Source organism: Myotis yumanensis, unplaced genomic scaffold, assembly GCF_028538775.1.
Source record: "Myotis yumanensis isolate MYYU_CA2020_CCGP unplaced genomic scaffold, mMyoYum1.0.hap1 SCAF_21, whole genome shotgun sequence".
Classification (NCBI taxonomy): domain Eukaryota; kingdom Metazoa; phylum Chordata; class Mammalia; order Chiroptera; family Vespertilionidae; genus Myotis; species Myotis yumanensis.
The window spans coordinates 2,830,325-2,845,419 of record NW_027223772.1 but is presented as its reverse complement, the minus strand read 5'-3'; the positions used below and the strand labels follow the sequence as shown (position 1 = coordinate 2,845,419).

The 15,095-nt window shown below is 45.8% G+C and overlaps 1 protein-coding gene across 1 annotated transcript; it reads left to right on the top strand.

Annotated features, from left to right (window-relative positions):
* Positions 1-9,386: 9,386 nt before the first annotated feature.
* Positions 9,387-14,294, top strand: LOC138998907 (uncharacterized). The gene is given in 4 exon segments (XM_070400958.1): positions 9,387-9,788; positions 9,873-12,524; positions 12,526-13,905; positions 14,220-14,294. Coding segments are annotated over 4 exon segments (4,509 nt in total).
* Positions 14,295-15,095: the final 801 nt, after the last annotated feature.

The window sequence follows — 15,095 nt, the reverse complement described above, 5'->3', positions numbered from 1 at the left end:
GTGTATGCTTAATTTCTAGTTGGTTCTTTATCACAACATCGAGGGTCTCATTAGATTTCTTGAGGCTCTCATCAAGTTTATCGGCAGTTTCTAGCAAATTATTGAAAGCCCTCAAAAGTGCGTTTTTTAGCTCTATATCCTCCATTTCTGTCATGTTTTTTTGTCTCCGCATTTTTTATGCTTTCTTGGTGCACCCCCTTGTGGTCTTTGTGCGCAGTCTTGTTGTAGTTAAGCCTTGATTGTTGTTGGCAATACTAGGGGTGAATTGACCTCCAGGCTAACTGGCTATGAGAGTCAGCTGTGTCTGCAGTGGGAGAGCTTCTCTGCTGAATCTCTAGGGTGGTGCTAATCTAGCCTTTGCCTGAGGCTATCCAGCAAATGTCTCTGTGCAGGGCTTGGGTGGGGCGGGTCTCAGGGGATCCACAGGGCGGGCGGAGCAAGCAGTTATGGCTGCTCTCAGTTCCGTCCCCAGCGGCTCTGCAACCGCTGCAAACCTCGGAGAGAAAGCTGCCTTCCCGCTTCTCCAGTTTGAGTCTGGGTCCCTAGAGACTCGCCCGGATCTGGAGCTCAGAGTCTGAAACTCCCTCCTGATTGAAAACAACAACCTCACCCTCTGGCCGGCCCGCTCCACATGCACCTCCACACCTTAGTATTTCACCTCCGCACTGCGCCTCCTCTGAGTCTCGCTATGGATTTCTCTTTTTTTCTAGTTGTAGAATCTCTCCTCAGCCAGCCTTTCTGTGGTTCTGGGTGATGTCCCTCCCGTCTTTTAGTTGTATTTTTGAAGTGGTTGTTCGAGGCAGCAAACTCCGGCATTAACCTATGCCGCCATCTTGGTTCTCTGCACCTCTGCATTCTTAAAGTTAATAATAGCATCACAGAAAAGAGCCGGAACACTCCCCACGCTGGCTCTCCACTGTGATCATTTTTATCACTCAACAGACCTCTTGGAAACTGTTTTGTTCATCTACAAAATGGGGACACTAGTAATACCTTAAACCAGTGGTTCTCAACTTTCTTAATGCCGCAACCCTATAATACAGTTCCTCATGTTGTGGTGACCCCCAACCATAAAATTGTTTTCGTTGCTACTTCATAACTGTAATTTTGCTACTGTTATGAATCGTAATGTAAATATCTTATATGCAGGATGTGTTTTCATTGTTACAAATGGAACATAATTAATCCATAGTGATTAATCGCAAAAACAATATGTAATTACATATGTGTTTTCCAGTGGTCTTAGGTGACCCCTGTGAAAGGGTCATTCGACCCTCAAAGGGGTCGTGACCCACAGGTTGAGAACCTCTGCCTTAAACAGTCTGAGAGGCTCAACTAATTCAAGAAAGGCTTTAAATGTTATAAAGTGCTAAGTAAGCTTGATTGGATGGTGATAATGATTGTGAACCTAGAGAATTTAAATTCTTTCACTTTCTCTATCCAGCACCCTGAACGCCCTGGAAAGGGTTTTCCACCAACTTTAGATTGCCTCAAAGTGGTTTCATTATGTGGGGCCTAGAAAGCAATTAAGATATTTAAAGTCTTTGCTTGTTCAATGCCTCCTTTTGAGTTATCTGACTTCCCGTTAGCTCTTCCATCAGAGTCATGTGGACAGTTTTTGAATATCAAAGCCAAGCAGATAAAGGGACCACATGCTTGAACCCCTTGTGGAGGAGCTAGTAAAAGTATAAATAGGAAAATAATAGATAAATTATTATTCATTAAGTTTTTGGTAGCTTTTAATTTTTTAGACTTTTCCTAACCCCCTCAAGCCAGGAAAATTTATGGTCACTCCATCTCTTTCTTCTGCAAGTCACATTCTTCTTATGAATCCAGGAGAGAGAGAGAGAGAGAGAGAGAGAGAGAGAGAGAGAGAGAAGAGAGGGAAAAAGAGGTCTGTGAGATATAGGAAGTGATCCTAATAATTCCTAATATTCCTCACTCCTTGCACCATACTAATTGCAAAGCTCAACAAGTGTCCTTGGTGCTTGATAAAAGTTTATAGCAGAAGAAACTGGATAGTACATGATATTTATGCAGAAATTAGCAAGTCATTATTTTTTAAAGCTATTTCTATTATTGATAACATATAAATCTTAAATGAGATTTTCCCTCTTAGGGCTCAGGTACTTCTAATTCAGATGTCAAAATGTAAGAAATTATAATGCCACTGAAATAATGAAACAATAATTCTTTTTATTCACGTCTCAAGAAATTCTACAAATCTTATGTTAGTTCATTGATTGTCACTAGTCCTGCATTGTATTTCAGGCATATTTCTCTGTTTCTATTTAGTGTCCTCTCAGTCCACCAAAGTAGAGTCTACTAGTCGATCTGGGACTATAATGATGAAATAGATTTTTTGTTAGGGAACCAAAGTTTTAAGAAAAGTCAGTGGTTGTCTGGGTGAACTGTTGGTATCTGGCAATGTACAAACAGATGTTTGAACTGTGTGGATCAACTTATATGTGGATTTTTTTCAATAAATACCTGTACTATTTTCAATCCACAGTTGGGAGTCTACAGATATGGAGAGCTGACTGTATATATTGATCTATGCCATTTTATACAGGAACTTGAGCATCCCCAGATTATGATATTCATCAGGGTCTTGAAACTGATCCCCCATGGATACTGAGAGACAAGTTAAGTTTCTGGGGAGTCAAAAGTAATATGCAGATTTTTGAATGTATGGGTTGTTCAAGCATCAACTGTAATAGACATTGGGATTTGCAAGGACTTTAGAAATTGTTCTTTACAATCTCTGATTGCAGACGTGTGAAAATAGTACTCATCAGGATGTAGGGCCCCTGAGGTCAGTGGCTTCACTTCAGACCCCAGAAGAATTTAGGTGTTAGGTTGAAGGCCTAAAATTCAGAGAGATTGTCAAGTGGGTTAAGAATGGTTAGGCCTGGCCTCAGCTGGTTTGCACAGTGGATAGAGCATCAGCCTGCAGACTGGAGGGTCCCAGGTTTGATTCCAGTCAAGGGCACATGCTCAGGTTGTGGGCTTAATCCCCAGTAGGGGGCGTGCAGGAGGCAGCTGATAAATAATTCTCTCTCATCATTGATGTTTCTATCTCTACCTTCCTTAAAAAAAGAAAAGAAAAGAAGGAAAGGGAAAGGAAAGGGAAAGGAAAGGGAAAGGAAAGGAAAGGAAGGAAAGGAAAGGAAGAAAAAAAAGAAAAGAAAAGAAAAGAAAAGAAAAGAAAAGAAAAGAAAAGAAAAGAAAAGAAAAGAAAAGGAAAGAAAAGGAAAGAAAAAAGAATGGTTAGGCCTGGGGTCAACAGGCCTAAACCATAAACTAGGAACTGGAGGTGAGTTTTAAGGCAAGGTGTTAGCCTCATCTAACAAGGTTAAAACACAGGTGATGGGGGTAGGTAGGTGATCTCAAAGACCCCCATAGCAAGACTGGCCTCAGGTACTTCAGAATGTGATAGACTGAGATCCCTTTTTACTTCTTTCTGATGAAGGGATGCTCCCAGATTCTGACCCCATAGTGGGAGGTTAGTTTTCTAAAGGGAAGCCCTGAAGCCTGGGGGCCCGTGTCTAAGGAGTGGGGCTCCTGTAGTGGGTTAGGTACGAATGAAGGAGACTGGCTGTTCTTTCCCTACCTGTACGCCACCCTCACCCCCTGTGCTCCTTCTTAGCCCCTGTGCTACTAATTCTATTAATACCTAAGAGCGATTTCTCTGGAATAATATCTCCTTGGCTACAGTATGATGCACCGAAATAGCAGTATGTGCACAGTGTTCAATACTGCCATTGGACCAGAAGAACTGAACAAAACACTACGATGACAATGACTGGCACAGTGGTGACTTCTCCAGTTGGGGTGATCACAAGGACTGAATATTAGCGGGGACCATGCGCAGATCGGATTTCCTGTATTGTCACATGCGAAGCACAGTCCAGCAACTAATGGCAACATGTTTCAAACTTTCATTGCATCTCTTGAAGCACAGTAAAGGAGATGGAATTATAACCCATAGCACCCATTCTTAAAGTCTGGGGTTTCTCCTTCCCAATGTTTTCATCCTCTAAGCCTCCCCAAGGCTCTCTTCCTTTGCATAATGAATGTCTAACTCTCAGCACCATGGAAACTCCCCTCCAGCTTACTTAGCCTTTCTCTGCTCTACTCCACATCTCTTGCTTCTCACCAGGAAGAGGCTGCCAGGAATCCAGCTATTTTGAGTCACTCTAGGATAGTGAAGGACACAGGAGACTCATCTGTTCTCTCTAACCATAATACACAGAACTCTTATGTACAGTTCTTTCCATCTGACTGTTGTCTTTTTCACAAAATGTTTTGCAAGTATTTCTCTGTAATTAAAATTCTCCACATTAATTAACAATAAAACGAAAGTCAGGGCTAAATTTGAAATGAGTGCATGGACACGGAATGGAAAGTGATGTGTAAGTTTAATTTGAAATATCGAAGGGTTACACTGTAAATGGTCCCATGTTCATGTTTGAACTCATCAAAACAAGCAGATACCATCAGTGTACCAGCAGTGCCTCAGCTAGTACCAGCAGATACTAGTGTAGCAGAATTTTTTGGACTGGAACCCGGATTCTTTGTCCACCGGAGTGAAAGAATGAATCCACGGACAGAGGGTGGTGTAGCAAAGGTGGAGATTTATTGAAGAACAAGTACAGACTCCCAAGTGGGGAGAGGGAAAGAGTCCCACAGAACCGACTCTCACATGGGGAGGGGGGAAGGGTCCCACTGAGTTCCTTTTCCCTATGACTTATAAAGGCTGCAGATCCTGGTGCCTTGATATCCCCTCTGATTGGTCGCTATGCCCTTAGACCAGCCATGGGCAAACTATGGCCTGCGGGCTGATCCGGCCCATTTGAAATGAATAAAACTAAAAAAAAAAAAAAAGACCGTACCCTTTTATGTAATGATGTTTACTTTGAATTTATATTAGTTCACACAAACACTCCATCCATGCTTTTGTGGCCCTCGAGTCAAAAAGTTTGCCCACCCCTGCCTTAGACTGATTACTATATAGTAACTCCTGGGTTCAAAGGTTCTCCTTCCCCCTTCCTTATGGTTTTCCTATTCCCTTTGGGCTTTCTTCTTCTCCTTCTGGATGAGGGGCTTCCTTCCCTTTATTTTGTAAATATAGACCTTTTGCTGTTCCCAGGTCCCTCATTCTATGGAAATATACCTGTTGCAGCTTTTCAGCTCCCCCATTCTATGGAAATGTACCATCTGCTGCTCTACAGCCTGTGCTTCCTCTGTGGTCCCCTTAATTTTCAAAATTTCTAAAATTTCCTAAAACCTGTCTTTTTCACCCCCAAAAGTTCCTGTTTCACTAGCAGATACCATTCTGTTCTAACAATGTTCTCATCTAATTCTTGCTAAATTACTAAGTAAATCCATGATGTTCAGTAAGTTTCTTAAACTCTTTGGTCCTCATTTTTATCATTATAGGTGTAGGGAATTAGCCTACATTTACCTCTGATTTTCCTGAACACTATAAAAATGTATGACAAACAAGGGATGGCATACATTTCTGGGATATCTTCTTTTTATACACAGCATTTTCCATATTCATTTCCTATGACCTCATTCACTATTCATTGCTGTTTACTTGACATAATTCATATTTCATTGAGACAAGTTCTCAAAATTTTTCTTTAAATGCTTTTTTTGTATTAAAATATCTACATTAGCTTACTTTTAAAAAATCTTTATTGTTGAAAGTATTACAGATGACCTCTTTTTTCCCCCCATTAACACCTCCTAGCCCACACCCCCTCCCACCCCAGACCTTCACCACCCTATTGTCTGTGCCCATGGGTTATGCATATATGCATACAAATTATTTGTTTAATCTCTTCCTGCCCACCCACCCACCCACCCACCTCTACCTTCCCTCTGAGATGCAAATTGCTTTTAAAAAATATATTTTATTGATTTTTTACAGAGAGGAAGGGAGAGGGATAGAGAGTTAGAAACATCAATGTGAGAGAAATATCGATTCAGCTGCCTCCTGCACACTCTCTACTGGGTACGTACCCGCAACCAAGGTACATGCCCTTGACTGGAATTGAACCTGGGACCTTGAGTCCGCAGGCCGACGCTCTATCCACTGAGTCAAACCGGTTAGGGCGCAAATTGCTTTTAAAATGTCTTTTTAGGTAATGATTATTAAATTTACCAATTATCATTAAGCTGCTTTAAAGAAATTAATTAAAATGAATGAAATATGCACATCTTTCCTCCTATAAATGACAAGAAAATAGGTACCTTCTTTTTCTTGAGTTTTGGTGGTATTCCTTTTAGTTGTAATGCATTATTTTTAAACATGTGGGCTTATTTTCTTATTTATTTTCCTTTGTGTTTTTTAATATTTTTATTGATTTCAGAGAGAAAGGGAGAGGGAGAGGGAGATAGAAACAACAATGATGAGATAGAATCATTGATTGGCTGCCTCCTGCATGCCCTCTACTGGGGATCAAGCCCACAACCCTGCCATATGTGCTTGACTGGAATCAAACCTGGGACCCTTCAGTCCACAAGCCAAGGCTCTATCCCCTGAGCCAAACCAGCGAGGACATTTTCTATGGAAATTAGCCTCATCTGACATGTAGATTTTTAGTATGTTAATACAATTAAGTTGTTTTGCATAAGAAAGGTTCTTTTTGACTTATTGTTTTAAATTTAAGTCCAATAATACTAATACAAATGTAACATTGTCCAACTATTTCTAGAATAAAAAGGAAAGGAACTAGCTAATTTTTGAATGAGACTTTTCTGTTGCTTCCAGAGGAGAAAGTTTTATTTCTTAAAAACCAGAAAAGTAGACTTTTGGAGTTTCATGTTTACAACTAAGAAAAAGTGCAGATATGAAACTGCTTTACATTTTATTATTTACTGGGGATGTGGTCCTAGGAAAATTACTTAAGCTCTCTATGTTGAGTTTCTTCAAATAGTAACATGTGAAAAATATCAGCTATCTCAATGGATAATTTAAGGATAAAGCTAATATGTATAAAGTATTAAAACCTGGTGAATACTCAATGACTACTAATTCTATTTCTTCAAAGGATTTTCCAGTGAGTTATTAAGAATAAGTAAAGACAGAAGCATCCTTAGAAGTAGAAATGGCAAATGGGGCCCATGTAAGGTGATATGGGAATCATTTCTATTGTATCATCAGTATTTTAATTACACCTGTGTTTTTCCATAAGCTGCAAATAAAGAGAACTGAGTTAATGTAAGGCATAATTCATTCTTCTGTAAGCTAAGTGGCTTAAAAGGTGTTCAATTGGCGTGAATTGCATTGCTCTATAAAAGTTGATGCATGAAGTAGGTTCAATTATCCAAACTGATGTACATGTAGTATTTTATGGCCCATATTAAAAAGTCAATTTGCTACCTCTAAAGAGGAACGGGCATTTGAGTTTGCTGAGGTATTAGGCAGAGGAGGGAGAATTTGTTTAGAAGTTAGCAAACTTGAGTTCCACTTCCATCTTTAGCCAAACTCTTTACTCATTTATTCCAGGGTCTCCCATGTTCAAGGTAAATGATGAGGTGCTTTCAGAGAGCTTAATATGAAGCCTGACATAGGATCCATGCTCACTTCCGTGATGTCATAAGGAAGATGATTTAAAAAATCAAAGGTAAATGTGGTTCTTACAAATTAATAGCATAATTTAGAGGAATGAGAAACTAGATCTTGCTGTTGTGCTCAAAAAGGCTCATTAAGGAGGTAATACTGATGGACACAGCCAGGTCTGAGTAAGATAGAAAAGGGGGAAATGGAAGAAAGAGACATTGGATTCTAGAAGAGAAGATATAAAATGGTTTGCGTTAAAGGTCATTGTACAGTCACTGGGCAGAGTTGTATAGACCCCTGCCAGTTACTAACAGAGGGGCCTGGCCCATTGCTTAGTTCTTGTCACTGCCTCTGAGCCATGTTGCCCCAGAGGGAGAATCAGTGTCACTGGCCATTCCAATGGGACCTTTCACTCCAGATCCTCAGACTGTATCTTCACCATATTCTCTGCCAGTAAGTTCTTTCTTTCCAAATGTCAAGCACCGTCCATGCCACCATCACCCTCCACCCAGAGCACTGCAATGGCCTCATTAAGTAACTGGTATTCCTATTTTCTCTCTTGCCCCACTTTCCCCAGCTTATTATGACAATTTAATAACCAGAGTGATTCTGTTCAAATTTAAGTTGTAGCATGTCTCTTCGTTGTTCAATCGTCCAATAGATACTGTGATTTTTCAGAATCTTACAAGGCTATATAGGATCTGGCTCCCTATTACCTCTCAGACTGTTTAGACAAATTTGCTAAAGGACCTCATATCCATCAAGACTGACCATATCCATTAAGACTGGTCATTATTTCTTGGTAAACTTCTCTGACCGCGCCTATTAAATTTTTATTAAGTTAGTATTGAGAGGCGCCAATATAACCAGGGCGCAGGAGGGTCAGAAAAGGCAGATAGAACAAATGGCACCAGGGTAATCAGGAAGGTCAGAAGGGGGCAGATGTAATAAACCACTTTTATGGGAGACAGCTGCAGCCAGGGAGGTTACGGGAGATGGCTGCAGAACGGACAACCTGATAAGAAACCAGACTAGCATTAACTCACTTAGAAAGCCAGATAATTAGTAAAAATTCCAAACTACATTCCCTCCCCACAGAAAGCTGATAGATGTACATTATATGACACTAGATCTCCAATGGAATGACCCCAGGTTACTTCCCCTGTTTGCTGAAAGGTATATAACCTGTGTTTAAACTCTTGGTCGGGGCTGACAGCCGCTGCTCTGCTGCGTTCAGAGTAAGCTGTGAGCCCCAACATGTTGGAAACTAAATAAACCCTTTGCCTTTTGCATGAGAAGCGTCTCTTGGTTCTTTGTGACAGCGGCTTGCGTCCTGGGCGTTACATTTTTGGAGGCCCCAGCGAGATATTTGTTGCAGCCGCCTCTGGGTTCCAACAGACGCTTCTTGGGGTAAGTGACGGCGCCTTTCTGAATAGCGATCGCTTAGATATTGGAAACACAAATTTAGTCAGAGCTGGCAAATCTGTTCGGTCTGGTGGCTGTCGGGGAGGGGCGTGAGCCTCCCCCGACTGCGGCAGACAGACGTGTCGGGAGGTCGCAGGCCACAACCCCGGGGGACGCCCTGGTGGAGTCTGGAGAGGACCAGGGACGCCTGGACTCTTGTCTGTTCCGTCTGTTAGATACTGATTCTGATTCTGGTTCTGATTCTGGTTCTGTAATTCTGTTGCCAGCTAGGTCAATTGGCTCTGTAAAACCTTCTTTTTGGATCCTTCGATTTTTGTCTCAACGCGTTGTGTCTGTCCTTGTCTTCTGTTCCTTGTTTTTTGTCATTGGTGTGTGTGTGTTCTTAGTCATGGGCCAGTCTGTCTCTACTCCTTTGTCTCTGACCCTGGACCGCTGGTCAGAAGTCAAGGGACGAGCTCAAAACCTTTCTCTTGTCGTCAAAAAGGGTAAATGGCAGACTTTTTGTTCATCCGAGTGGCCCGCCTTTAATGTCGGATGGCCCCCGGAGGGGTCTTTCCATCTGCCTCTCATCAGGGAAGTAAGGAGACTGGTATTTCAGCCTGGCCGACACGGACATCCAGACCAGGAGCCTTACATCCTGGTCTGGCAGGACTTATGTGAGAACCCCCCGGCGTGGGTCAAGCCCTTCTTACCCCCTGGTTCTCTCCCTAGGTCTTCGGTCTCTGCCTCTGAGCCAGCGATCCTCCCTGTGAAGCCGGCTCTCCCCTCTCCTCCACCCTCTGTTCCTCCGGTCCTCCCGGACTCACAGCTTGATCTTATTCTCCTAGATTTCCCACCACCTTATGCTTCGCCTTTGCAGCCTCCGGCGGCCAAGGCACCGCAGCGGCATGACCAAGTGCCTTCTCCGGCACCCGGTCCAGCCCCCCGGCCAGCGTCCCCAACGGTGGCCTCCCCAGATTCCACCCTCGAGGGTTCCCTGCTGCCACCGGGCAGCGGGCCAGCACAGCGGACTAGGAGCCGGTGCCAACCGGATGAAGGACCTGTGGCTACTACTCTGCCGTTACGCCCTTACGGGCCTATGGTGGAAAATGGGAACGGGGGGGAGATGCCGGCCCTCCAGTATTGGCCATTTTCCTCCTCTGATTTATATAATTGGAAAAATAATAACCCTCCTTTCTCTGAAGACCCCACTCGGTTAACAGGTCTTGTGGAGTCCCTTATGTTTTCTCATCAGCCAACCTGGGATGATTGTCAACAACTTCTGGGGACCCTCTTCACTACAGAGGAAAGAGACCGGATCCTGTTAGAAGCTCGGAAGAACGTTCCAGGGCAAGACGGGCGTCCGACACAGCTACAGAATGTTATTGATGACACCTTCCCATTGGCTCGCCCCGACTGGGACCCTAATACTCCGGAAGGTAGGGAGCATCTGTCCTCCTATCGCCAGGCTCTCGTGGCGGGTCTCCGGGCAGCTTCTAGGCGGCCCACCAATTTGGCTAAGGTAAGGGAGGTCGTCCAGGGTTCTGATGAATCTCCTGCAGTCTTTTTAGAGAGGTTAATGGAAGCCTATCGGAGGTTTACTCCCTTCGATCCGGAGTCGGAGGGCCAGAGGGCTTCAGTAGCCATGGCTTTCATTGGCCAATCTGCTGCAGATATAAGGCGGAAACTGCAACGCCTTGATGGACTGCAGGACCTCACTCTTAGGGACTTAGTTAAAGAAGCGGATAAAGTTTTTCATAAGAGAGAAACGGAGGAGGAGAAAGAGGAACGTAAGGAAAGGGAGAGAGAAGAAAGAGAGGATGCCAGGGATAGAAAGAGAGATAAAGCATTAACTAAAATCCTGGCCACGGCAGTCGGTAGCAGTAAAGAGAGAGACAGGAAGGGAGGCAGTGCTGGGCCACGGCCGCGACCAAAATTGGACCCGGATCAGTGTGCCTACTGCAAGGAGTACGGGCATTGGAAGAAAGACTGCCCAAAGAGACCCAGGAAGGGCCTACAGGCTAAACCGCCCACCTTGCTGGCCCTGGATGAAGACTAGGGGCGACGGGGCTCGGAACCCCTCCCCGAGCTCAGGGTAAAGTTTGATGTGGAGGGGACTCCTGTTGATTTTGAGGTGGACACCGGAGCTGTTTACTCGGCATTACAAGCGCCACTGGGGCCGCTGTCAACTAAGCGGTCCCTGGTGAGGGGTGCCAACGGCAGCCGATACCGAGCCTGGACCACCAAAAGAACTTTAGATTTAGGAAGGGGAAAGGTCCATCATTCCTTCCTGGTGATACCTGACTGCCCAGCTCCCCTTATGGGGAGAGATCTGCTTACCAAACTAAAAGCCCGCATCACCTTCAACCCCGAAGGGCCCAGAGTAGAGTTCTTGAGCCCCCTAGTCCAGCAACCAGTAGTAACAGCTCTGACAATGTCTATGGAGGATGAATACCGCCTGTATGACTCCCCGGTAAAGGAACAGGATGTAACAAGGTGGCTTGACGAGTATCCGGATGCCTGGGCGGAGAAGGCCGGATTAGGGCTGGCGAGAAATCAACCTCCGGTAGTGGTTGCCTTAAAAACCTCTGCAGTTCCAATTCGGGTGAGGCAGTATCCCATGAGTAAGGAGGCTCAGGAAGGAATCAGGCCACATATTCTAAAGCTACTGCAGGGAGGCGTCCTGAAGCCCTGCCAGTCAGCCTGGAACACACCACTCCTTCCCGTCAAGAAACAGGGGGCCGGGGATTACCGACCAGTGCAAGATCTACGAGAGGTTAACAGCAGGGTACAGGACATACACCCCACTGTCCCTAACCCTTACAATCTTCTGAGTTCCCTTCCACCTGACAGGAGCTGGTACACTGTATTGGATTTAAAGGATGCCTTTTTCTGCCTGCGACTCTGCGAAAGCAGTCAACCTCTATTCACCTTTGAATGGGCCGACCCGGAGGCTGGTCTTGCAGGGCAACTGACTTGGACCAGGCTGCCCCAAGGATTTAAGAACTCCCCCACGATCTTCGATGAGGCCCTCCATCAGGACCTGGGCACCTTCAGAACCCAGCACCCGGAGGTAACCCTGCTCCAGTATGTAGATGACCTGCTGCTGGCCGCGTCGTCTCGGGAAGAATGTGAGTACGGGACTCGCTCCTTACTGCAGGAGCTCGCTCGGCTTGGGTATAGGGCATCAGCTAAGAAGGCCCAACTATGCAGACAGGAGGTTACTTTTCTGGGGTATGCTCTCCGGGGAGGAAAACGCTGGTTAACTGAGGCGCGGAAAAAGACTGTTGTGCAGATCCCCACACCAACTTCCAGAAAACAACTCCGAGAGTTCTTGGGGACAGCTGGGTTCTGTAGACTGTGGATTCCGGGATTTGCCTCGCTAGCCGCCCCGCTGTACCCACTCCTGAAGGGGGACACAGAATTCTCTTAGGGATCAGAACAACAGCGAGCCTTTGATGATATAAAAAGAGCCCTGCTATCAGCCCCAGCATTGGCGCTTCCTGATGTCGAAAAGCCCTTCACCCTCTACATAGAGGAGCGGAGGGGGAGTGGCCCGGGGGGTCTTGACCCAGACTTTGGGACCCTGGAAAAGACCTGTAGCTTACCTGTCCAAATGCTTGGATTCAGTAGCTGGGGGCTGGCCCCGCTGTCTAAAAGCTATAGCTGCCGCTGCCTTACTAGCCAAAGATGCGGACAAACTGACTCTGGGACAAAAACTAACTATTGTGGCCCCTCATATGCTGGAAAGTATCATCAGGCATCCCCCAGACCGGTGGCTCTCGAATGCTCACATCACGCACTATCAGAGCATTCTGTTAGACAAGGACCGAGTGACCTTCGGACCTCCAGTTACTTTAAACCCTGCCACTCTACTTCCGGATGAGGCTGCAGACCCAGTCCTACACTCCTGCCAGGATATCCTGGCAGAAGAAGCAGGAATCCGTCGTGACCTAAAGGACTTCCCACTGCCAGACTCAGAGGTGACCTGGTTCACGGACGGCAGCAGCTTCCTGCAGGATGGTAAGAGATGCGCAGGGGCGGCGGTAGTTAGCAAGGATAAGGTTGTATGGTCTGCAGGGCTGCCAGAAGGGACCTCCGCCCAGAAAGCGGAACTAATTGCTCTCACAAAAGCCTTAGAACTGGCTAAGGGGAAGAAGGCTACCATTTATACGGATAGCCGTTATGCCTTCGCCACGGCTCATGTACATGGGGCCATATACCAGCAAAGGGGACTGTTAACCTCAGCCGGAAAGGACATCAAACACAAGGCCGAAATCCTTAGACTACTAGCAGCTGTCCTACTGCCTACCAAATTAGCTATTGTTTATTGCCCCGGCCATCAAAAGGGGTCGGACCCTGTAGCCACAGGAAATCGGCGGGCAGACAAAGAAGCAAAGGCAGCAGCTCTTAAAGGGGCAAAGGTCCTAGCACTAGTGAACAAGGCTCCTAAGGAGGACACGACACCCGAAGCTACAGGGAATAAGAAACAACAGGCGGCCTCCTACTTACAACATGTACATCAGCTCACTCATTTGGGGGCCAGGAAGATGCAAGAGCTATTAAAAGAGCAGCCCTTCACTCTAGCAGCCAAGGAAAACAGAAAGCTAGCTAAACAGGTGGCAAGAAACTGCCGAGCCTGTCAGGCTGTAAATGCACACCCGTCACAAATACCAGAAGGGAAAAGGCTCAGAGAAAGCCGGCCCGGCCAATTCTGGGAAGTGGACTTTACTGAAATCAAACCAGCTAAGTATGGGTTAAGATTTCTCTTAGTTTTTGTAGATACTTTCTCAGGATGGGTAGAGGCCTACCCCACCCGAAGAGAAACAGCGCAGGTGGTGGTTAAGAAGATTATGGAAGAACTTTTTCCTCGATTCGGACTGCCCCAGGTAATTGGGTCAGATAACGGACCTGCTTTCGTGGCCCAGGTAAGTCAGGGAGTGGCCAAGGTATTGGGGATTAATTGGAAATTACATTGTGCTTATCGTCCCCAAAGTTCAGGGCAGATAGAAAAAATGAATAGAACCATTAAGGAGACCTTAACTAAATTGACCTTAGAGACTGGCGTTCAGGATTGGACCTTGCTCCTACCTTATGCCCTGTTCCGTGCTCGGAACACTCCCTCACCCTCTATGTATAATCTCACCCCTTTTGAAATTCTGTATGGAACCCCACCTCCGGTCTCAAAAATGTTACCCACCATAGACAAAGACTCATTACCCTATACTCCTTTACTTGCCAGGTTAAAGGCTTTAGAGGGAATCCAGCAATTTGTCTGGAAGCCCTTGGCCTCTGCTTATCAGCCAGGAGACCTTAAAGTGCCCCACTCCTTCCACGTTGGAGACTCGGTGTTCGTGAGGAGGCACCAGACCCACAGCTTGGAGCCCCGTTGGAAAGGACCTTACGTGGTGCTGCTGACCACTCCGACTGCGGTTAAAATAGATGGCATCACTCCTTGGATCCATGCCTCTCATCTCAAGCCTGCACCGCCACCGGGACCTGAATGGACAATGGAAAGGACTGATAACCCTCTTAAGCTTCGCTTTCGTTGTAAGCCCCTGCCTGGCCAAACCGATGGCAAGTAACCCCCATGCCCCTGTAACCTTAACCTGGGAAGTCATCAACCCAACAGGGCAAGTAGTCTGGTCAACCAGAGGTGTCCACACTCCGGGTAGCTGGTGGCCCACCTTATCTCCAGACGTATGCCAGCTAGCTGTTGGCCTAGACACATGGGACATACCGGAGATTGAGAACCCCAACAAAATTCCATCAGCAACCGGGGGGCGTCACTTACTCTACTATGGAAATAGTCCCAGTAACGATCACACACCGGGGTGTCTAAATAGTGGCAAGCGTACCTCCCTGGGCCGCCTCACCTTTTATGTTTGCCCAAGAGATGATCGTAGTAGGAGTAAGATACGAAGCTGTGGTGGGCCTGAATCCCTTTATTGCGCAGCATGGGGGTGTGAAACCACGGGGTCAGCTTATTGGACCACCCGATCCAGTTCAGACTGGATAACTGTCCACTGGAGCAGCAAAAGGGGGGAATGTGAAACAAAAGCTTTGTGTAATGGATTAAATATCTCCTTAACAGAACGAGGCAGAGGGGCGGACAAGC